Below are 23,843 nucleotides of genomic sequence, written 5' to 3'. Positions count from 1 at the left end.
TATAGCTAGTATTTCGTTTGCTAGTTGCTTAAAGTCTTCGGGGGAGAAATCGGTAGCCTTTAATCCTAGAGCTTTCTTAAGCGTAGCCTATAATAATTAGCTAGATCTCTACGGTTGATTTAGGTAGCCGGAATCTATAGCCGGTAGCTATAGCCGGCAGCTATAGCCGGCATTTTAGAAGACATACCTCTTTCTAGAACGCTATATCTATATTAACTCTCCTCTCTCCTTAAGATTCCTAACACCGTTTAGAATAGAGATAGTTCGTAGGCGATAAGTTCCTATCCCCTAGTTTCGGGTGTTTTAAGATTAAACCGTAGAAGTTGTAGACAATTACTAGTTAACCTTTAAGTCGAGAAGTCGTATAACGGTACAATACCCCCTCTATAAAGAACTTCTAGAATGTATCCGTTCGCTCCTTACTCCCCTATCGTATCGAGTACTTCCGGAGTTTATACTCCTTCGAACGTAAGTATAAAGGGAACTATATCTTATAGACCTATTAATTAAACTACTCTATATACTCGGGTTTCTAAAGATACGCCTAGCTAGCCTTTTCGAAGATTTCCGGGTTAATACTCGATGTTCTTATATCTCCGAACAACCTTCTGCTTAGACTCCGTAAAGGTAAGGACTAGGTAGTAGTACCCTATAATAAATTCCTACTACTAGGATTCGGAGAGGATAAATCTAGCCCTAATCGTAGTCTAGGACTCGATAGGCTCGAAAGTAAGTATACGACCTCCTTTCGACGTTGTCGCAATCTCGCTCGTATACTAGACTATTTCGACTGTCGTCTCGTTATTACCCTTCCTAGTATAGCGCCTAGTATATATACAATGTCGGTCGGCATATTTTAAGGTTTCGTACGGTAAGGTAAGGACTTAGGAGTAGTAGATGTATACTAGTAGCTATAGAGAAACACCCTTTCTTTTATAGCATCGTATCGTTAGGAATAGCTAGGTAGTAAATAGCTAGCTACCTTTTTTTTTGTTTCCTAGCTACCTAACTACTAGATTTTTTTTCCTAGCTACCCTAGCTAGCCTAACTACTAGAATTTCTTTCCTAGCTACCCTAACTACCTGAATTTTGCCTTCTATACGGCGGCTCTCTCCTACTAATAGAACCGAGCTACTATATCTAACGAATCTAAGCTCGTTTTCAGTCTTAATCTATCCTCTTTCGGTATAAGATACTCGATAAGCAAATGCTTAGGCCGAGTCTGACTACGAAACCTAAGACTAACTAACAGCTCTATTAACTAATCCTAATCCTCGAACTCCTTCCGCTTCTTAGTAAAGACCTTAAAGAGCGCTCGAGCTTCTTCGGGTACCTACGGAGTAGTCGAGATAAAGCCGTATCGCTAAAATAGGTAATCCTTCGGAGGCTTATATAGAGATTTAGAGAATTCTAACGCTAACCTATCCTACTAGCAGCTTAGATTCCGGATACAAGCCCTCTCTACCTTAGTAAAGATTTTATATAGCAGTAGCACTCTACCTTCGAGAAACGCTTTCTATTTAACTGTTAGTATCTACCGGCTACGAACGCCGGCTATATATGCCGAGTATAGAATAATTACCTATACCCCTTCCTCCTATAGTAATACTTCTACCGTCCCTAGATACCTAGCCCCGATCGCATTAATCGCAAGCTACTTTGCCTTTATAGACGTAAAGGCTTCGCTCTAATACTAATAAAGAAACTTCTACTCTATATCGAGGATATAAAGACGACTAGTCTCGATTCTAATCCTTGCTAGCTTTTCGTAGTAGCTTTAACTATGATTTTCTAGATTAATAGGACTTATACCTTAGCCCTTTACTAGTATCTCGTCTCTTTAACTATGCTCGATCTACTCCTAGCGCTTATCGTCTATAGCGTTAGGCCCTAAGACTATACCTATTACTAGATCGACGTATAGTATCTCCTCGCTTTTTTTAGTTCCTTTATTCGTAGTATTAAGCTCTATCGCGGCATCCTAAACTCTAGCATTGTTATTCTCGGCTATCTAAATATCTCCGTTACTATCGGTCGTATCGATAGAGGTAGCGGCTATAGGTCTAAATGCTATTAGTTAACGTATTAAAGAAAAATATACCGGCTATAGCTGCCGGCTACGGCTGCCGGCTATAGCTACTAGCTACGGCCGCTAGCTAGATTGACTTACGCTACTAGAACTTTACGCTCGAAAACTAGCCGCAATTCTTTCCTCCTCTTAGCCTTCTCTTAAGTTGTCTTCTTATTCTAACCTTCACTTTTTTCTATAGGCGCTAGCTATCGATAGAATGCCTTATTCCGCGCCTTTCTTCTCTTATCCTTAGCTCTTTTATCCTTATCTATCTTATCCTTTCTCTCGCGGTCTCGTACGGAATTCTTCTTCGTAGAGTACTCCTCTTTAGTCTTGCACTTTTTAGTTAGACGCTTAGGTAAAACAAACTCGCGGTCTTTAGTTCTATCTTCTGTTTAGCGCGCGGCGCGCTTCTCTCTTACTATTGTAAGGGAAAGGGGCGGGGGCGTAGCGTATAGTAGTTATTATCGGTATAGGTATAGAGGAAGAAGTTGAAAGTATAAGAATATCGCGAAGCCCTAATTGTTGCCGCCTACGTAACGTTATATAGGTAAGCTTTCGCAACTATAGCAACTACGCCCCGGTAATAGCAACTACGCCCTAGTAACGGTAACTACGCCCTAGCAACGGCAACCACGCCCTAGCAACGGTAATAAAGCGTAGTAAATACAACCTAGTAACTATTATAGCCGGCAATTATAGCCGGCAGTCGAATAAGAGTGTCCTTATAGCAAAACTACGCCCTAGCAACGGCAACTACGCCCTAGTAACGGCAACTACGCCCTAGCAACGGCAAAAGAGCGTAGTAAATGTAACAGAGTTACTATTATAGCCGGCAATTGTAGCCGGCAGTCGAATAAGAGTGTCCTTATAGTAAAACTAATACAGTCTCTAGTTCAAACTAGGAATCTGTATAGTTCGAAAAAACTAAACCGGAACTAGGGAGCTAGTTCGCCGCTAAGAAACCAAACTATATACGTTTGGTAGTTCGGAAACCGAACTACTACGGGGTCTACGAAAGGCTATAGTAGCGTAGGGACGGGATATATATAACGATACCCTCGAGGAAAAATTATATACCGAAGAAGTACGAACGGTAGGACTACGGATCCGTAACTAGTTAGAATAACGTTAGGCTACTAATTAGTCGGGAAACGGACTAACTCTCTAGATTAGAGCGTTCTAAGAGAGTTCCTTAATACCGAAAGCGCTTAAGCATTAATAGTAGTCTTCCGTATAAAAGTTATTGTTAACGGGCACCCGACGAGTATATTAATAGATTCCGGAGCGAGCGGGAACTTTGCCTCCGAATTATTCGTTAAAAGCCGAGGGATCGCAACCCGAAGTAGAAGAGAAGGAGCGTATAAACTTATAGTAGTAGATAGGTTACCGCTACCTAGTATAGAACGAGAAACGATACCGTTACTACTAGCTATCTAACAGTACTACGAGGAGATTGTCTTAGATGTTACTAATATAGCTAGTTATAATATTGTATTAGGTATACCTTAGTTAAGAAAGTATAACCTAGTTATAGACTAGAGAAGAGGAGTACTTATATTTAAGGAATGCGACTATATAATCGGCATTCAACCTATATAGCGGCAGCGTTCGTAGGCAGATAAGATTAATAAACGCAGGGCGACTCGTAAGACGTTTACGTCGACAGGAATTACGGAGAACCGTATTCAACCCGGATCGATACTACCGTTAGGTTAGGAGGGTTATAATAACAATTACGGGAAGGATAGAAGTTATACGCTATCGAAGAATAAAACTAGAATCTCGGACCTAGATATTCCTAAAGAGTATAGTAAGTAGAAGCGACTCTTTAAAGAGGAGAGAGACAAGGCAGCCTTACCTAAACACTAACTATAGGATTATAAGATACACTTATAGCCTAGGAAAGAGCCTCTATAGGGACCCTTATACGCAATGTCTAAGAAAGAGCTTAAAACCCTAGACAAGTAGCTAAAAGAGAAATTAGAAAAAGGCTAGATACGGAAGTCGACATCCTCGGCAGCCTTACTAGTAATGTTCGTTCCGAAGGCCGGATTAGACGAAGGACGGCTAGTAGTCGATTTTAGACGACTTAACGATATTACAATTAAGAATCGGTACCTACTACCGAACATCGAAGAAATACAAGACCGATTAACTAGATTAGACTAGTATACGAAGATTGACCTACGCGATACGTTTTACGCAATACGTATAGCAGCTAAATACGAATGGATAACAGCATTCCAAACAAGATATAGGCTTTACGAATTCTTAGTTATACCTATAGGACTTACAAATGCCCTAGCGTTATATTAAGACCTTGTAAACGAAGTCCTCCGAGACCTTCTAGATGTATACGTTATCGCATATATAGACGATATCTTAGTCTATACTAAGGGAGCTCTCGCGGACTATATACGAATAGTATAGGACGTCTTTGAACGATTTACTTAAGTAGGATTTAAGACTGCACCTAAGAAATGCGAATTCTATAAGAAGGAAGTCAAGTTCCTAGGATTTATTATTAGTACTATAGGAATTAGGATCGATCTAGAAAAAACCAAGTTAATATAGGAATAGCTAACGCCTATACGCGTTAAAGACGTACAATTATTCCTAGGATTAGCTAACTATAACAGAAAATTTATCGAGGGCTACTCTAAGATAGCGGTACCCCTTACGGAGCTTATAAAGAAAGATAAGCAATAGAACTAGAGCACGAAGGAAGACGAAGCGTTTAGGCAGCTAAAGAAGCAATGCGTTTCTGCGCTAACGCTACGATTATTCGATAGGAGTAAGGCGGTCTAGATAGAAACAGACGCGTCGGATAGGGCTATAGGAGCATGCCTTATATAGGAGCATAACGGGAAACGATACCTAGTAGCCTATTACTCGAGAAAGATATTACCCGCAGAACAGAACTACGACATCTATAATAAGGAGCTACTTACAATAGTTGCATTACTGCAATACTAGCGAGTATACGCGGAAGGAGCACTAAGTCTTACGATTCTTTCTAATTATAAGAATCTAACTTACTTTACTACGACTAAAGTACTAACCCGAAGATAGGCCCGCTAGTCGGAGCTACTAGGACAGTATAAGTTCGAAATCCGCTATACCCTAGGACGCGAGAACGGACGAGCCGACGCACTAAGCCGCCGTAGCGACTATATAGAGGGTTACGAACTAGTATAGCAGCAGATATTAAAAGCAAACTAAGACGGAAGCCTTAGTACTAACACAAAAGAATTCAACTATATTATACGAGTTCTTTAGGATATAGAAGAATAGTTTCTAATCGAATATAGGAAATACTAAGTACCTAAGGAACGAGTTACGGAGTATATACGATAATACTACGACGGACTAGAAAATAGACACCCTAGAGTTTTAAAAACAATAGAACTAGTTAAGCGAAGCTTCGGATTCCTATATATGCGACAACGAGTTCTAGAATATATTAAGAAATGTCTACAATGTTAGCGTAATAAGGCTAATAGATACGCTAGATATAGACATATCCAATTTAGGACGCTACTAGATAAACTATAGGACGAAGTTACAATAGACTTTATTACGAAACTACCGAAGTCTAAGGATCCGGTTATAGGACATAGCTACGACATAATACTTATTATAGTCGATAGGCTTACGAAATATATATACTTTATTCCTACTAACGAAGCAAGTACGGCAGAGCAACTCGGATACCTCGTACTAGATGGACTTATACGATACTACGGATTTCTAAAGACCTATATTACGGATAGAGATAAGCTCTTTATATCAAACTACTAGAAGACGCTTATAGCGACACTTAGAATTAAGTACAAGCTATTAACGGTATACTATCTATAGATAGACGGCTAAACGGAAGTTAAGAATCAGGCCTTAGAGGTATACTTACGGCACTACGTTAATTACGTATAAAACAATTAGGCATCGCTATTACCTATAGTACAACTTGCACTAAACAACCAACAATCTAAGACTACGAAAGAGACACTATTCTTCGCTAATTTTAGGAAACATCCGCAGCTGTTCGGGGAACAGTATTTATAGTATCTATACGCGGATAAAGCGATAGTCGCTTTAGAAGACTTAAAGCAGGTGTATAAAGAATTGCAAAGGGCAATTGCCGAGTCTTAAGAAAAGATTACGGGACTATATAATACTAAACGAAAAATAGCACCTTAGCTAAAAAAGGGGGATAAGGTCTACCTTCTAACAAAGAATCTAAAAACCCGGAGATCGACTAAGAAACTAGACTACGTTAAAGTCGGGCTATTTTTAATTAATAAGCCTAAAGGACTAGTTAATTACCGACTTAAACTACCGGACGACGCGAAAATCTACCTAGTATTCTATATCTCTATACTAGAACCTACAGACGCCGAAATACCGTATTAAGAAACATTTTACTTCTAACCTAAGGAAGAAAATAAGTTTAAAGTCGAGGAAATCCTAGATTAGCAAGGTTAGAAATACCTTATTAAATAGAAAGGATACCTACATTTAGAAAACACTTAGGAACCAAAAGAAAACCTATAGAACTATTAGCAGATAATTAAAAAATATCAAAACCGGACAAAAAAGAAATAACTAGTATAGGAATTAAACCTACGACCTCTTAGACCCTATCGATTATAGCGCCTTAGAGTTCTTAACGACCTAGGATAGTATAGCTCGAGGAGCGGGGACTTTAATAGCGTACCTAGCAACTATGTCTTTTATAGCTAAGAATTATACTACTAGACTAACTAGCTAGAAGATAAAATAGATAGGAAACATTGAAAATATATACCTTTAGGACACTAGACTCTCGGCACTCCTACTAGGGATTTTAGAGATAGGCTAGGATATCCTATCTAGACGACTCTAGTTATAAGGCGATATCTATAATCGGCTATCTAGGGGAAACGGCTCGTTAGTAGGCAACGAGAATATTATCGGCTCTATAAGCGAAGAGCCTAGCTCTCTTTCGAGCTCCTCCGCCTATTAAATAGAGGCTTCTTCTACCTTAAAAGCTTATATCTCCCGATCCTCCTTTATACGTAGCGACTTGCGTAAGCGACGGACCTTTACGCGATACTCGAAAAGCTTCCGCGTAAGGAGGTCCTCCTCCTCTTCGGCCGCTTCGAGATCTTTAGCTATCTTTAGGCGCGCCTTCCGGATTTTTTTATACTCTATACGAGTAACTTATATATTATAGGACTAGCCGTATAGGGCGTACTCGGAGCAGCGACCGGAACGAAGATCGACTTTATAGGGTTTACCGGCCTATTCGTAATAAAAGCAGCGGATCGGCATTTCGAGGCAGTCGGCGAGGATATTATTTGCGATATTTTCCTTACGCTAGCGAGAAGACAAATCCTTAGATAACTTTAGTATAACAAAGAAGTTAGAATTAGAAAGTCCTAGAATAAGGGACTATTCCGCTTAAGGAGGGGGATAGTATTACGGATCTAATTAGTTAGAGTCCTTATATAATCTTAGAGCGACGCTAAGACTAGTAGGCTAAGCTATCGCTCTATCTTACTAGGAGCGATAGAAGCGGTCGAGAGCGATAGCGTCGCTTACGTCGCTTACGACTATAGACAAGATATCTCCTTTGTATTTAGGAACGCCGGAATGCCCTTATAGCTCGAGGCGTTTAACTTATGTTACCTACTTACTAATTGGAATTACCTTTATACTAATTATTCTATCTCTGCCTCCCGCTTATATTAGCCTCTCTAAAGAAGCCTCGGCTTGCACGTAATAAGAAGTTACTTAACGATCTGTCGCGAGTAACCGTAACATAGAGTTAGTAAGCGTATATAATATTAGTATAAAAAGCGCCTTCCTTACTTCGAGAACCTACAACCGCCGGCGGCTTAAGATCGCCTTCGAGAACAGATAGATATTGCTATTAAATTAGAAGCTAAGGCGGCACCTATATATAAGGGCATACTGCGCAGTTGTAACTGTATAACTCCGGCTCGTTGCAATTGCTTCGCCTAGTTTTAAATACGCCTACCTTACTACTATATTCTACGAGACTATCTATTTAATAGGGTCGAAATTAGTAAGATATAGTAGCGACGATATATTAAGCTATTCGCTAGTCTTAATACCCTGTTTACCTATAGCTATTAGCGTAAACTCGATACGTAATAACTCGTATTCGAAGGCTATAAAGAGGACGCTGTTTCCTTAGTACAAACACTATAATTACGAGACCTTCGAGGCTACTTTAAAGAGGCCGTAGAAACACTAAATTTAAAGTATTAGCGGATAGCAGATAATCCTTCTATTAACCCTTTAGTAAAGGACTTATTTTATGCCTTCTACGTACAGAAGGTTAAAGACTTCTCGGATAGTTGCTACGTACTAAATATTAACTATTTTATCGCTAATCTATAGGAGGTCCTATTTATAGGCGAGACCGAGCGATAGTAGACTACTTAACTGCCTTCTAAGCCTTCTATACCGATACGATTGCCTCTAGGTACGCTAGAAACATATTACGTCTGTACTAATATAACAATGCGACCGTTACCGTTAAAACGGCGCGTTTAATCGTTACCTATTCGTTAACCTATATTTTTATTACTACTACCTCCGCCTCCGTAAGGTAAGCTTACTCCGAGGCTATTTCTACGCCTTCCGCTACTGCTAACCGTATTCTCAGATACGCCTATACGGCGCGAGACTATTCTATAAATACAGTCCTTATAGCCGCTCGATTTAGACGAGATAGAAGAGGTAGATTTAATAGGAGATAATATAATAACACTACTAGTACGAGGTCTACCTACGCCGCTAGGTACTACCTATTTAACTAACTACTAGCATTAGGGTAAGCTATTATAGGACCTTATATACAGTATTTGCGAAATTAATAGTATTACTATAGACGACCGTTACTTTACTAATTCTAGCCTCTCGTACTTCGAAGAGCTTCTTATCTTCTGCAATATAGATAACGATACTATAGAGTCGATAATAAGCTATATCCGAGACGACGATTACGAACGAGCAGCTAGGCGACTAACTAGTTAGATAATAGACGACTTAGAAGACGACGCTACTAATAACTTGCCTAGTAACAAGCGAATTAGATAAGAGATAAGAGGTGTAAGAACATATAGTAACCGCTAGTTAACCGCTAGTAAGCTAGCAACTACTCGTAGACTACGTACTAGATAATAACGAGGTCGACGAGATAGTAATTAGCGTAGATAGGCCTTCCGCTATAGTCGTAGAAAGCGGTAATTATATAGCAATTCTATAGCAACAACTCTTAGTCTATATAATAGTCTCTTCTACTGCAAAATTGCCACTTCTATAATAGTTAAATAGCCGCTTCTACGATAGTTAGTAATAGTTAACTAATAGGCTTAAGAGAGGCGCCCTTCTTAACTTAATTCGTTACTACCGCCGAGTAGTTTTTAACGCTACAAAATAGGAGGATTGCAGAAGCTTATTGCTAGTAATTACTAGCGGAACGGCTGTTCCACTCCTCTAGTTAAGCTTTCACTAAAACTCCTGACATCCAAGACAAACCCTAAAACAGTCCAAATCCTGAAGATAAGCTCGGTACTCTGCACTTGTCAAGTTCGATTTTCAATAATGCGTCCGAGAGGCAGCTGGACGAGATTGTCTTTAATGCTATGGTACAAATGGCTCGCGATGAACTTGAATGGAGGTCCTACACAGATGAAGAGAAGGAGAAGTTGAAGCAGAGAAAGAAAGAGGCCAAGAGAAAGGCAAGGGCGTCGCGTGGAGGAAGCCATTCCGCTCCCAATCCGCCTATCTACATCGCATCATATGCAGCACCTAGTTGCTGAACAACCATATCAAATTCTACGAGCACCTATAGGAGGTCTAGCGATGTACGGATCCCGCTGGTTGGATGAACGAGCTACGCGGAAGGAAAACACATTGTAGTATATTGTACTGTCTTGTGCCTCTCGATGCCAAGCTTTTGCATACACAGTCTCAGCACAGTGTTCTCTAGCTCGGACTTGGGATGGCTGTCAAACAAAAGTCGCTCTGAGTCCCAGTAGACGAGCAAACAACAGCATAAGAGATTCGAAATGTTGCCATGCTCACGCATAAAAGCCATCCTTCGCCAAAAGCACATTATCGCAATCATGCTTCACTCCACCAATTTGATTCCACTTCTCATTCTTCTCTCCGGCGTTACAAGAGTTCGAACTGCGGTTATCCAATTTAATGCCTTAGAAGCAGACCCTCCTCCACCCAATACCCGGACTTGTGCTGGCAAACCCTACACTTCCGGCTGGGCCTTCTACAGCACAACCATCATCGTACACTACGCAAACGGCATCGGCTGCGAAAATGTAAAGAACCACCTCATCGTCACGATAGGCGAGACATCTTCTCCAAAACCACAGTTACAGAATTGTGATGTTACGCCTGGAGGTGAGTTCAGACCGTGTATAAATTCGAACTTGACTGACGGGACGATGTATGTAGGAAATTTTGTAATTTGTAATTGGAGATGTCTTTCAGCGTATGCCGGAATTGGAACGTTTTTGCAGTTTGCTGCGCCGAGAAATCAGGCTGAACATATTAATCAGGCGTTGGGGGAAGAGTATCCTATGGTTGAGGGGGGGTTTGATTGTCCGAATTCTACTTGAGGTTTGAGGGAGGGGAGAAGTAGCATGGCTTTGATGATTTGGATATGTATGTAAGCGTATGTCTCTCCTCCTTGCTACTGCCGCTGCGTTCCGTAGGCAACTTGTTGCTTGTGAAGCAATGGATGGAATAGGTAGAAGTAGCAAGCCTGCAGTCGAAATCGAAATTGGAGAGAGCATGAGCATGAGTAAGCAAGCAAGGTTTCGGACCCGAGTCCGAGTCCGAGCGCGTCAACTTTCACATGTTCACCACAAGATATGATTCCGCTGCTCGTCAACCACGACTCACTGACTCACGAAGGAACAGCTCTCAGCTAACCAATACGCAGCAGAATCCCGACGTACGCTCTTGTCTACCAAGTTCTACTCCAAAACTTCCAACCAAAACCAACAAAATGAAGACCGACAACTACCTCTCTGCTTGCCTCGCTGAGGCCGCCAAGTCCCCGCTCCACTACCGTCACGGTGCTATCGTTGTTCGTGGCGGCAAGATCATCGGTCAAGGCCACAATGACTACCGCCCAGGCTTCAACGGCGGCGCGCTCAAGCATGGTCGCATCGCCAAGGCCGGCGCATTCGACGGCGATGCGGTTGCCGAGTTGAAGAAGAAGCTGAAGCGAAAGCAGAAGTTACAACCGCCGAAGCAGCAGCAGCAGCAAAAGAGTAGCACGTTCACGCCATTCGAGGGCAGTCCGAGCGTTGGCGGCGGCCACAGCGTCAACCAGCCGCTCTCGATGCACTCGGAGATGATGGCCATCTACTCTGCTCTCAACGCCTCCTCGACCATGTCCTCTAGTACCTTCTCGCGCGAAAAACCGTGCTTCAAACTACCGCGTTCGGATAAACGAAAATCTCGACTACGACGCGAGGTCCTCCTTGCATACGTTACCGCCGTGTGCGAGGCGGCCGCCGGCACTGGCCAGTTCCAGGTTCAAGAGTGCGGTTTTGAAGCTTCCACATCTCAATCAGGTGGAGTTGAACCAGATTCTCAACCACAGCAACAAAAAGTACGACAATTACAACGACAAAGCACCGCAGTACCACACGGAGCAGAGTACTGCGTTACACGAGGAGGAGAAGCCGAGTACTGTCTTTCACGGGAAGAAGCAGTGTCAGAATCATCATCACGCGAACTTGAACGAGAAGAAGAAGAATGGGAAGAAGAACGAGAAACAAGATCTACGACAACATCAGTATCAGTATCGGTACGGGGCGTACAAGTATGAGCCTGCTCGAACAATCACGGGCAAACCGTTGACACGAAAGCACGATGAAACGACTATAAATGACTATGATGATCATGATCTGACGACTTCTACGACCGGTAGTGAATACTTCAGCACATCGAGCGGGTCGGCGTCTGATCGCAGTGACAAGCGAAAGAAGGACTACAAACGCTCCGGGAAGACGAAGACTGCCAACCCAACACTGGACCATGATGCTTCTCCGGATCAGCCAATGCTGTTACCATCTGGACGCGCTGGTAGACATGACGTGATCCATCGACAGCAGCATTCAAGGCTACGTGGCGCAGATGTATATGTTACCAGACTCGGCTGGTCTGGCAAGCCAAAGGATCAGCCGCCGAAGGCCAAGAAGGCTGCGAATGCGAGCGACTCGCAGGACACTTTGTCAAACGCGAGCTCTAGCTCTGGCCCGGACACGCATGCATTAGCAGACAGCATTTCATCTCTATCAGCCCTATCTGTCTCCAGCTCGCATTCTGGCACTGGGTCGCTGCATGATGAATTAGTCAATCGTGAGCCATCAAGATCTCCTGCTGCCACTCCAGCTGCTCATGGGCATGACTGCTTCGACTCTAGCAAAATAGCTGCTTCTCGACCTTGCTATCGGTGCATAACTATCATGCATCAGGTCGGTATTAGGCGTGTGTTCTGGACGAATGATGCAGGCCATTGGGAGGGAGGTAAGGTCGCCGCGTTGATCGCAGCTATGGATGCTGGAATGGAGAGCAATGCCACTGGCGAAGGTGGTCCGATCGGCAATGGTGTCTTTGTGACCAAGCATGAGGTGCTGATGTTGAGGAGAATGATGGGAAGTAACGGCAACGGCAAGTGAAGTGTCCTCAAATTCATCCTGTTCGGCTCTTCCAACTTCGATTTCCTTCTGGCTTTCTCGTTCTCCAAGACCTGCCGCAGCACCGCTCACTGGCTGCACTACATGACGCTTCGAAAGAGAAATCGTCTTTGCAATACATCTCAAAGCAGATCTGTCTTGGCACCTAGAGCTGAGCCACGCTATGGTTTATGATTGATTGATTACGTGCACAATTACATACAGCCAGCCCTAGAAGATACTGCCAATGGCAGTCTCCAGTCACGATGATCACCTGCCTCACATCCATTTGTCCAAGGGATGGACTTCTGTGAAATATGGACAAGACTCCACCTCAAAATTTCCATTATCCACGAATCCAGGTTCCGCTTTTCTCGGTAGAGACAAAAGATTCTCCGTCCACCACATCTCCCTCTGCACAAGATTTGTCGCCGCAGGCTGGTACATCATCGGACCATTATACGTCTTCGCCTCAGCCATCGCAAAGTCAATCGAAGAATCCGTAGGAAAAACGCCTTGACTCCCAGGTGGAAGTTTGATCTTCCACAACTTGGAACATCTGGTCAGCGATGAACCCTATCGACCGAAAGATCCAACTCACCTTTCCGACATCTGTAAATCTGCCCAAAGCTGGCATCTCTTGACGTCCAAAGATGCCTCCGAGAGGAGGGTTGTCAAAATCTTCGGGCATGTGAAGACTCGTCGCCGCACCTCGAGCCATTCTCGCGAAAGCAGTCGACATGGCTTGGTAGTACTGAGCCGTGAGCGCCTCTGTAGAGTACACGAATTGGAGGCGAGTGTCGTTTTTCTGGTACATCCACTTCGGCCCTGAAATGTATAAGTACCATACCAGGCTGCCTGAGTATCCGACCTACAAATCTGCCAAATCGAAACGAAGAATTTCTGGCGGCCACAGCTCCATGCTCTGGCAGCCTCTCCGCCACCCATGGAATAGAAGAGTGCTCTGTTCACGAGCGTTTGCGCATACTCTGGCTTCGTGTTTTGGAGGAACCATTCTGGAGTGCACGTGGTGATCGGATAGCATATCGATCGCGCGAATTCAGGAGGTGGTGTCTGAGGTAGACTGTGCACGACTGTAATCACGAATTGGATAAAGGAAAGGATCTGCCAAAACTGGGTCATTTTGCTTGGAAGTTGATAGCGAGCGAAGAGCTTGCTTTTTCGAGATTACGTTTCAAGTCCAGGGAATCATGAAATCGGTGCGTATGCAGAGGATATGCGAAGAGGACATTGCTGAATACTGGGATCAATGGGGCGCAGCTTTGGAGTCTTCCATCTCGAATTCGGGCATTCAGTTAGTACATGTCTCGCGATGCACTGCTGACAGCAAACAAATGCGGTGATCATATGCGTGCACTTCTACTATTTATAGCGCATGAATTCTTCTGTTACTATGGGCATTGCCTGAAGGCTTGTCATACATACATTGCGAAAAATAGCTGTCGTTATATCATTGCGTCGTGAAGATAAGGTTTTGCAAGCAGTGAAATCGGAATGACGAGCAAAATCGCATCATCTCAGCGGCGTGCAGCGCCAACGACACTTGGGTCTCCAAGGAAGTCAGGCACCAGGCCATCGTCGCCTCGCGGAGCTTGTTCTTGTCTAGGCCGTCGTCTCCTCCCAGAGGCCCTCTCTCCTCGCCGGCCCATGTTGGCATCGCCGAACGCGCTCATAACCACGTTGGCAGCATTCTGCACGAAATTATCGTTCATGAAATGTCCTCCTTCGTGCTCAACACCCCAAACTCGCACATCTGCCATTCGATGTCGATCTGGCGGCTCGTCATCGTGGTCGAAGATACTCGCTAGCTGCAGTCTCCGAGCTAGATCTTCATCAAGACGTTCTTGTCTTCGTCGCTGATCAAGCTCATCCTGATATGTAGGCATTTCTTGTCTGGCTTGCCGCAACGGTCGTGCATTTGCAGGTCTCGCCGGCAGTGGCATACCAGCTGCGCCCATGACTCTTTCGAGCACAGGCAAAATCGGCTCAGGAACACGCATATGCAGTAGTCGATCTGCGTCTGGTAGTTGGCTGTAGTTGAACCAAGGGCAGTCGCACGTCTTCCACTTTGAACCACATAGAAAACAGAACTCTGCAGTACAGCGGCACGTAATATGGTTGCAACCTTCCTTAAGCTCGACCAGGGCATGACAGCTGTAGCAAGACTGCCATCCTTTCTCTTTCGCCTGCTCAAGGAGTTGAGCTATTTCGGGATCCTTTGGGCAGTCCCTGGACTTGTGCATCTTTCCATTACAGAGCGTACACACTTTGGTCGCACAGCGAGGACACTGTGCGTACTTGCGCCCCGATGACGTGTGGAAGTGTTTCGGCTTGATCCATTCTCCGCATTTGGAGTTCGTACAGTAGATCCTGTTCTTGGTGTGGTACTCCTGGTACTTGCGATTCCACAGCATTTTGAATTTGAGATCAAACAGGTTGTCGACGTGCTTTAGAGGTATATGGTCATTAGTACAGCATCTGGGAGGCATGTGTGCGGGGTCTTTCACAGACATCTCGAACACTCTTTTGAGGCAGTCGTGACACATCCGATGACCGCAAGCCAGCTTTGCAGAACGTACGACTGGCACATCGTCAGAGGCACAGGTCAGACATTCTACGAGTCTTGGGGGAGGCGGCACAGATGCCACGCTATTGCGGCGCCATATGCCCAGTAAGGAGGCAGTAGAATCTCGCTTGGTAGATCGGCGAGGTGAGGCAGGAGCAGCTTTGGGATCACTTTCTGCTTCGGTGATGGTGGCAAGCTTTGCAGGTATTGTGGCGGTGCGCTTCAAGGAGGATCTCGAGGACTTGGATGACTTTCGTCGCTCGACGGTCTGCGCAAGGCCAACTTGTGATATGCTATCTTCGGGCCGAAGCTCATCTTCAACGACGACGGGCAGATGTCGTTGCGATGACGAGCTGCTCCGCTTCGGCCTCTTGTCTGGGTTCGACTGCGACTGCAATCGCTCTTCCCCCTCGGCCCCGGGCAACTCAGTGTTGGCGGCATACACGAATTCTGCTGATTGGGCTCGATCAACAGCAGCGCGTCTTGTAGCCTTGTCCGAACTGCTTCCACGCCTTCTTCGTCGCCTGTTGCGCTCGCTGTGGGCGGCCTTTACTGTCGATGTAGATATTGGTGGAGGTTTCGCCTGTGCTTTGACGGTTGATATCGATGAGACTCGTCGTCGCTGAGAAAGCGGTACACTGTAGTACCCCAGCCGCTTCGTTCGCAGTTCTTCGACATCTGGATTCGCCGTTGCAGCCTCGTCGGCCTCTGCTTTCACGCTGCTCTTGTGTCGTGCCGAGGCCTGCGATCTGTGTGAGCGTGTGGCTCTACGTCCATGGATACTGCGGCCACCAGGGCTGCTGATAGCCATATTGAAGATGACAACGACATGACTTGGAGATTTGTAAGGCTGTGTAGTATTCGAATTCGAGCTCTCTTTAGTGGCTGTCAGCAAAGGTGGCTAACAAGGTTAGACCAGCGGGTACTAGGGGCTTGCCGAGCCGGCCGACAAAGCTTGTCCTGAAGCAGTGACGATGAGTGAAATTGCTATGACTTCGCGACACCGCACTTCTCTTGACATTGGACGAAATCAAACACCTTCACTTGGCTGGTCACGGCCTGCATTGATCCAGCCCAAGGTCACGTCTGGCATTGTGCATCAAGCATTCAGCAACTCCAATGCCTAGAGAATTCTGTCTCCCTTTTCTGCTTTCAGAGTCGTAGAAGAACCATAAACTACATGTACGACAGAATTCACTTGAAAACACCGAACAATATGGCTCTCGATTCAAAGGACGTTCGTCCGGATCCAACATCAGATCTTCACTGGTCTGACTATCGAGGCGCCATTCATGAGATTTTCGCAGCCAACGCCAAGAAACACCCGGAGCGATCGTGCGTAATTGAAACGGCATCCTCGACAACACCAGAGCGAAACTTCAGCTACAAGACGATCAATGAATCTTCGAATGTCGTGGCCCATCACTTGGTCAGCAATGGCGTGCAACGAGGCGAGGTGGTCATGGTCTATGCCTACCGAGGCGTGGATCTGGTTGTGGCCGTCATGGGGGTTCTCAAGGCAGGAGCGACGTTTAGTGTGATTGATCCGGCGTATCCACCGGATCGTCAGATCATCTACCTTGAGGTTGCACAGCCTCGTGCTCTTGTCTGTATCGAGAAGGCTAAGAAGGAAGCGGGAGAGCTTCATTCGAGCGTTAGGGCTTACATCAATGAGAAGTTGCAGCTTCGAACCGAGATTCCAGGACTAATGCTCCAAGATGATGGATCTGTCACTGGAGGCTCTCTTCAAGGCAGTCATGACTGTCTACAGCTTCACACTGCCAAAAAGGAGGATTTGCCTGGCGTGCTGGTCGGTCCAGACAGTACGCCGACCCTATCATTCACATCCGGATCCGAAGGTCGACCTAAAGGTGTCAAGGGTAGACATTTCTCTCTGGCTTACTACTTCCCATGGATGTCTCAGCGTTTCAATCTTACAGAAAAGGAGAGATTTTCGATGCTGAGCGGCATCGCACACGATCCAATCCAGAGAGACATATTCACACCTCTTTTCTTGGGTGCGAGCTTGATCGTACCTCCAGCTGAAGAGATCACTTTCGATAGACTTGCCAAGTGGGCTAGCGATAACAAGATTTCGGTCATGCACTTGACACCAGCTATGGGACAGATTCTGCTTGGAAGTACAGAACCGAAGATCGAGAGCTTCCATGCCGCATTCTTCGTTGGTGACGTTCTGCTAAAGCGCGACTGCCGAAGACTTCAGCACTTGGCCCCAAACTGTCGCATCAAGAATATGTACGGTACAACGGAAACTCAGCGTGCTGTTAGCTATTACGAAATTCCTTCTCTGAACGAGGATCCGACTTACCTGGACAAGATGGGCGACGTCATCCCCGCTGGTACTGGCATGCTGGATGTGCAACTTCTTGTTGTAGATCGCGAGAAGAAAGAGCGTCAATGTGAGGTGGGCGAGATTGGTGAGATCTATGTCCGAGCCGGTGGTCTTGCCGAAGAATATCTTGGTGACCCCGAGAAGAACGCCCAGAAGTTTGTGTGGAATTGGTTCGTCAAGAACCAGAAGTGGGTCGATGAGGATAAGAAGCGTGTCGAAGCTGCCGGTCAGCCAGAGCCATGGAGAGAGCAGTACTTTGGACCTCGGGATCGCATGTATCGCTCTGGTGATCTTGGACGCTACATGCCTGATGGGAATGTTGAATGTGTTGGACGAGCAGATGACCAGGTCAAGATTCGTGGTTTCCGGATCGAACTAGGCGAGATCGATACTCATCTCAGTCAGCATCCACTGATTCGGGAGAACGTGACGCTCGTCAAACGCGATCACAACGAAGAGCAGATCCTGGTCTCGTACTATGTTCCGGACATGCCGAAATGGAGGGCATGGTACGCCGAGCAGGTCGAGCAAGCACAACCTACATCCAATGGAATTCCTCGCCGCAGAGAATCTGCGAAGGAAAGTCATGGCTTGGTCCAGAGGATGAAGATCTTCGACCTCTTGACTGTCGACGCCCGTGAGCGCCTGAAGAAGAAGTTGCCAATTTACGCTGTGCCAACGTTGTTCATTCCAATGCTACGACTACCTTTGACGCCAAATGGAAAGGTAGACAAGCGCGCATTGCCGTTCCCCGAACAAGCGGATCTACTTGGTGCTTTGCCACAAGCTGCCGACTTAGACAAGCGGACCGAGACAGAGAAAGAGCTTGCAAATATCTGGGCCGAGCACCTGAAGACCCGCAACCACACAGCAGATACGCTGCCTCGCGATTCAAGCTTCTATGACCTTGGAGGCGACAGTATCATGATGGTGCAGATTGTGCCAAAGATCAATCGCAAGTGGCAAGGCGCAAATGTGCCTATGTCAGTAATGGCTGCAGGTCAACCGACGCTTGAAAAGGTCGCAAAATACATCGATCGTTCACTCCACCCAGTCGGCCTTCGTATGGATGCCATTGATGACGAAGACATCGAGCAAACCGTGCATTATGCAAATGATCTTCCAGACCAAATTGCGCAACTGCCTGCATCGATTTCAAGTGGGAAGATGCGGACGACGGAGACAGGCATCAACATCTTTTTGACTGGTGTGACTGGGTTCCTTGGTGCATATATCCTGAATGATGCCTTTATGCGCTCCCCACCGAATCATGTATATGCCCACGTCCGTGCCTCGAGCACAGTAGAAGGTCTACAGAGAATACGGCAGACCTGCACAGCTTATGGCTTGTGGCACGAGTGGTGGGCCACCGAAGGCGTTCTTGAGGTTGTTCTTGGTGACCTTGAGAAGCCTCGACTTGGACTGAGTGAGAAGGACTTCAAGACTATCACCGAGGGTGCCGATTTGGTTATCCACAACGGTGCTCGAGTGCACTGGCTTATGCCTTATGAGAACCTCAAAGCTGCCAACGTCACTAGCACACTTGAGGCCATCAAGATCTGTGCTACCGGCAAGAGCAAGCGTTTATCCTTTGTCAGCTCAACAAGCGCTATCGATACGGAGCACTACGTCAAGCAGTCAGATGCTGGCCAGCCAGTGCTGGAATCTGACCCTCTCGAAGGCAGTAGGCAAGGTCTTGGAACAGGCTATGGCCAGAGTAAGTGGGTGTCCGAGGCACTCATCAAGGAAGCCGGGAAGCGTGGGCTTGATGCGGTGATTGTGAGATCCGGATATGTCCTTGGAGATCCTAGAACTGGTGTCAGCAATCTGGACGACTTCCTGGTGCGAATGCTCAAAGGTTGTGTGCAAGTCGGAGCAAGGCCTGATATGACCAACACGATCAATGCTGTCCCAGTCACTCGTGTGGCTCGGCTGATAAATGCCGTCTCATTCCATGGCACGAGCGGCCAAGTCGCCTTCGTAGATGCCCATCCTCGTCCGACCTTCAACGAATACCTTGGAGCACTGGAGACATATGGTTATAGCACTCCTGTTGAGCCTTATGAGAGCTGGAAGCATAAAGTCGAGAAATACCAGGAGGCAGGCCACAGTGGAAAGGACGAGCTGGCGCTGCTGGGTCTGTACCATATGGTCACTGGCGATTTGCCTGCTGCGACCAAGGCGCCGAATGTCGATGATCGGAATGCACAAGCAGCGCTGGAAGCCGATAGCGCCATCGCACCTAACGATACGCCTGCAACCGTCACCACGGAAGCAGTTGGCTCGTATCTGGCTTTCCTGGTGGCCAGAGATTTCATGTCGCCTCCCGCAAGTTCTGCCACGCCACTGCCCAAGATCCAGCTATCCCCGCAGCAGGTGGAGGCTTTGAACAAGGTTGGAGGTCGTGGTGGCGGTGCTTGCTAAGTCTCCAGCAGAAAATTGTAGTCGAGCTCGGCTGGTTCTACCGCGAGAGAAAGCTAGAATGACGACATTATAATAAAGACATCCTTGTGCATTCAGAAGTCTATGCCGTGATTCTGAACGCAAATGCTATGTGTGAGCCAGGTCGACAGACTCAACAAGGCAAAAGGCCGATGTAACGTTGTAAGCATCATTATACAATGCGGCTCTTCGGACCCGGATAAACCATTCGCCCACCCCTAAGCTCTGGTCAAGCTCTGGGGTTGTTCGATCATCCATGGATCATTATATTACGATGCGAGCTCGGGTAAAGACTTCGCTCTCCACTCTCTCTCCAGGCTCTAGCAGACTAGCAGACTAGCAGACTAGCAGACTAGCAGATCTGCATCAATTGGAGGGCTTCATTTCACGACCCTGCACTGCGCCATCACGGATGCTGCTTCACAAACCCCGCTGGCAGTTCAGGTGACCGACGGGAGCGGACATGATTTAGGTAGGCGGAGGTAGGCAGAGGTAAGTTAGGTGACTGAGTTGCTGTCTCATTTCAACATCTTGCTCCGCACGCGCCTTCACGCGCTTGTTGATCGAAAGACCTTGCCAAGATGCGGTTGACCACACCAGTCCTTCTGGCACAACTCGTCAGCGTCTCAGCAGCTCAGAACAAGACAGGACCGTCCGCGACGCTTGCACTCGACGTCGACGATCTGTGGAACATCTTCGTAGGCCCAGTATCGATCGCCGCGACCACGACCGTCGTTTCGCCGACTCCAGTCCCAAGCGCCGAGCTGATCCCGCCTCCACAACTCTATCGTCCATCTTTCCCATCCGGGCAGCAGGTCATCGCAGCCATCAAGAACGAATCATGGTCGTTTCCAAAAGACTTCTTGTGGGGTGTTGCAGGAGCAGCATATCAGGTTGAAGGAGCAGTCAAAGCAGATGGCAGAGGCCCGTCCATATGGGATGTAGCAATACATCGTGTTCCAAATTATGTGACCAACAACTATACCGCTGATATCAGCGACAACAACTACTACCTCTACAAGCAAGACATTGCTCGATTGGCTGCAATGGGCGTCAAAGCTTACTCGTTCAGCATATCCTGGAGCCGTGTGCAGCCTTTCGGGAATGGACCTGTCAACCAAGCTGGTTTGGACTTCTACAGTGATCTGGTAGACACTTGCCTGCAATACAATGTCACACCCATTGCGACCTTGTACCATTGGGATCTCCCTGCCTGGCTGCAGAACACGTACGGCGGCTGGCTTGGTTCGGAGATTGTGGACGACTTCGTGGAGTATGCTCGCATCACATTCCAAGCACTCGGCGACCGAGTGAAACACTGGTACACCGTCAATGAGCCTCAGGTATTCTGCAGCAATTATCCTTTACCCGCAGCGTATTTCAAGAACACCTCGATTCCAGCCGTTCAACAACAGTTCTTCTGCGGCCATCACGTCCTCCTGGCACACTCGCAAGCCTACCATCTCGGCAAGAGAATTTTAGGGAATGATAGCGTCATCTCATTGAAACTCAATGGCGGCTACAAAATTCCTCTCACAAACAGTACCGAAGATGCCCAGGCCGCCCAGCGCTCCTGGGACTTTTCCGAAGGCTGGTATGCGAATCCAATATTCCTGACCGGCGACTATCCAAATTCCCTCAAGACTTTCGTCTCGGATTTCCTCCCCGACTTCACCGCCGACCAAAAGTCCCAAATCAAAGGCTCAGCAGATATCTTTGCGCATGACGCCTACACCTCACAATTCTTCTTCGCTCCCGAAGGCGGCATTTCCGCTTGCACTGGCAATCCATCCAATCCCTTATACCCATCCTGCGCAAATTCGTCATACACCTACTCGAAAAACGACGGAGGCTGGCCCATCGGTCCCGCAGCAGATCCAGGTGCTCCATGGCTCCACAAAGCTACAGAATGGGTTCCTCTCTTGATGCACTACATTCAAGATACATGGGCAAATGGCAAAGGCATCGTCATCGCTGAGTTCGGCTTTGCCGAGCCGTTTGAGGCTCAAAAGACGCTGCTTCAAGATATCTTGTACGATCCTATCCGCACGAGCTACTATCACGACTACATGCAATCCGTGTTGTTGGCGCTGAGCGAGGGAGTCAACATTGTGGGAACTCTGGCTTGGAGCTTTGTCGATAATTTGGAATGGAATCAGGGCTATGGGACGAGATTTGGGATGCAGTATGTTAACTTCACGGACCCTGCGAGACCACGGTACTATAAGTCGAGCTTTTTTGAGTATGTGAATGCGTTTAAGGTGTATCAAAAGCAGGCGTAGGATTAATAAAGGAAATGGAAAATTGCTGATGTGGTTGCTAGGTGCAGACAAGTCCTAGGTAAAGATTTCATTTCACATATCAAAATTTCTGTCTGGCCTGGTTTCGATCTTTCCTTTCAATGATTGTTACACAATTCGCAATCTAAGGTCTTTTAAAGATCTGTCTCCTCGTCTAATTACGATTTAGCTTGCTCCTATAGTCTTATCGTCTACTAGCTATTCTAGGCTACGTAAATTCTCGAAGATTAAGACGAACCCTTTATAGAGCGCTATAGAGAAGACTATTACTAAGCTATTAAGAATTAGAATCCTTATTTTCTTCTAAACTTTTAAGATAAAGGGTAACTTATAAGTAGAAGTACTATACCTAGACTCTAAACCTAGTACTAGCTAGCCGACCGAGCTCTAGCGACTAATTAATATCTTATTAATATACGTTAAAGACCTTTAGAATCTCGCTAGTAGCGAGGATAGTAAAGTTAGCCCTATAGCCCGCTCGAGTACTAGCGATACTTTAGAAGGTAGGTAGGCTCCTACGCTAGTACGTCGCTCCTTATTTCTATAGATAGAGAGGAGTATTATTCGAAGCGTTATATAGAGTAAACTTAAAGCTATTATATACTAAAATCCTAAATTAAAAGTTCGGATTTTACTAGGGCTCGGTCGGCTAGCTAGGGTTTAGTTTAGAGTCTAGGATATTGTTAGGACTAAAGAGGTTATACGTAATTAGTATATAACTAGGCTCGAGTAAAGCTAGGGTCTTAATGCCTTAGGTAGGGCTTAGCGCTTAGCAATAGGCTAACTTGCCCGCCTTCCTCTCTCTCCTTCTAGCTCCTTATCGAATACTACCTATACCTACTACTACCCTATCTACCTGCTAAATTGTGCTAATATACCCTTATTATATAGTATTCGATCTACTCTTTAAGGGTAGTAGCTAGATAGTCCTTATTTCAAGCTTTTAGCGGTATAGCTATAAAAACTATCGATTTAACTATATTATACCCGAAGAACGGGACCTATACGTACTATTCTACTAAAACAACCGTACTAATTATTAAGCAAGGCCTTCTATACGGCCTATTATACTAAGTTAAGTACATTAGGCCGATACTCGCTAATTCCGCTATATCCGTACTATAAGGGGCTATAATATATTATTAGTGCTACCCCTTATTATAATAGCCGGCTTATTACGAAGCAATAACAATAACAACCGCGGCGCCGCTAGCAGCGCTAGCAATAACAACTCTAGTAGTATAGTGCCTACTAAAGAGCCTACCGGAGGGCCTACTAAAGAACCTATAATTCTAGGTAACGACCTAGAATTGCCTATCGACGACATTCTTAATAACATTATTAATCGTCGATATAGCTAACT

At 45.9% G+C, this 23,843-nt stretch overlaps 7 protein-coding genes across 7 annotated transcripts; 5 read left to right on the top strand and 2 right to left on the bottom strand.

Moving 5' to 3' along the window:
• Positions 1-10,215: 10,215 nt before the first annotated feature.
• Positions 10,216-10,910, top strand: MYCFIDRAFT_85332 (uncharacterized protein; the record flags this gene model as incomplete). The annotated part of the gene is made up of 2 exons (XM_007934368.1): positions 10,216-10,507; positions 10,857-10,910. Coding segments are annotated over 2 exons (346 nt in total), but the record flags the coding sequence as incomplete, so codon positions are not given.
• Positions 10,911-11,117: 207 nt separating this feature from the next.
• Positions 11,118-12,801, top strand: MYCFIDRAFT_65761 (uncharacterized protein; the record flags this gene model as incomplete). The annotated part of the gene is made up of 3 exons (XM_007934304.1): positions 11,118-11,691; positions 11,753-12,281; positions 12,438-12,801. The coding sequence occupies 3 exons, from the start codon at positions 11,118-11,120 to the stop codon at positions 12,799-12,801; spliced, it is 1,467 nt and encodes a 488-aa protein (XP_007932495.1).
• Positions 12,802-12,814: 13 nt separating this feature from the next.
• Positions 12,815-13,941, bottom strand: MYCFIDRAFT_180585 (uncharacterized protein; the record flags this gene model as incomplete). The annotated part of the gene is made up of 7 exons (XM_007934367.1): positions 12,815-12,849; positions 12,885-12,940; positions 12,965-12,980; positions 13,012-13,072; positions 13,105-13,374; positions 13,400-13,669; positions 13,693-13,941. The coding sequence occupies 7 exons, from the start codon at positions 13,939-13,941 to the stop codon at positions 12,815-12,817; spliced, it is 957 nt and encodes a 318-aa protein (XP_007932558.1).
• A 68-nt stretch (positions 13,942-14,009) lies between these two features.
• On the top strand, positions 14,010-14,283 carry MYCFIDRAFT_180584 (uncharacterized protein; the record flags this gene model as incomplete). The annotated part of the gene is made up of 3 exons (XM_007934366.1): positions 14,010-14,117; positions 14,147-14,170; positions 14,230-14,283. The coding sequence occupies 3 exons, from the start codon at positions 14,010-14,012 to the stop codon at positions 14,281-14,283; spliced, it is 186 nt and encodes a 61-aa protein (XP_007932557.1).
• Positions 14,284-14,873: 590 nt separating this feature from the next.
• On the bottom strand, positions 14,874-15,443 carry MYCFIDRAFT_122068 (uncharacterized protein; the record flags this gene model as incomplete). The annotated part of the gene is made up of 1 exon (XM_007934365.1): positions 14,874-15,443. A coding segment is annotated over one exon (570 nt), but the record flags the coding sequence as incomplete, so codon positions are not given.
• A 1,158-nt stretch (positions 15,444-16,601) lies between these two features.
• Positions 16,602-20,162, top strand: MYCFIDRAFT_46827 (uncharacterized protein; the record flags this gene model as incomplete). Its single annotated transcript, XM_007934283.1, has 1 exon — positions 16,602-20,162. One exon carries the CDS (start codon positions 16,602-16,604, stop codon positions 20,160-20,162), a length of 3,561 nt encoding a protein of 1,186 aa, XP_007932474.1.
• Positions 20,163-20,731: 569 nt separating this feature from the next.
• On the top strand, positions 20,732-22,557 carry MYCFIDRAFT_61234 (glycoside hydrolase family 1 protein). Its single transcript, XM_007934297.1, has one exon. The coding sequence runs from the start codon at positions 20,762-20,764 to the stop codon at positions 22,460-22,462; it is 1,701 nt and encodes a 566-aa protein (XP_007932488.1). The 5' UTR covers positions 20,732-20,761; the 3' UTR covers positions 22,463-22,557.
• The last annotated feature ends 1,286 nt before the right edge of the window (positions 22,558-23,843 follow it).

This window comes from Pseudocercospora fijiensis (assembly GCF_000340215.1).
Source record: "Pseudocercospora fijiensis CIRAD86 unplaced genomic scaffold MYCFIscaffold_19, whole genome shotgun sequence".
Classification (NCBI taxonomy): Eukaryota; Fungi; Ascomycota; class Dothideomycetes; order Mycosphaerellales; family Mycosphaerellaceae; genus Pseudocercospora; species Pseudocercospora fijiensis.
This window is presented reverse-complemented; position numbering and strand designations above follow the sequence as displayed.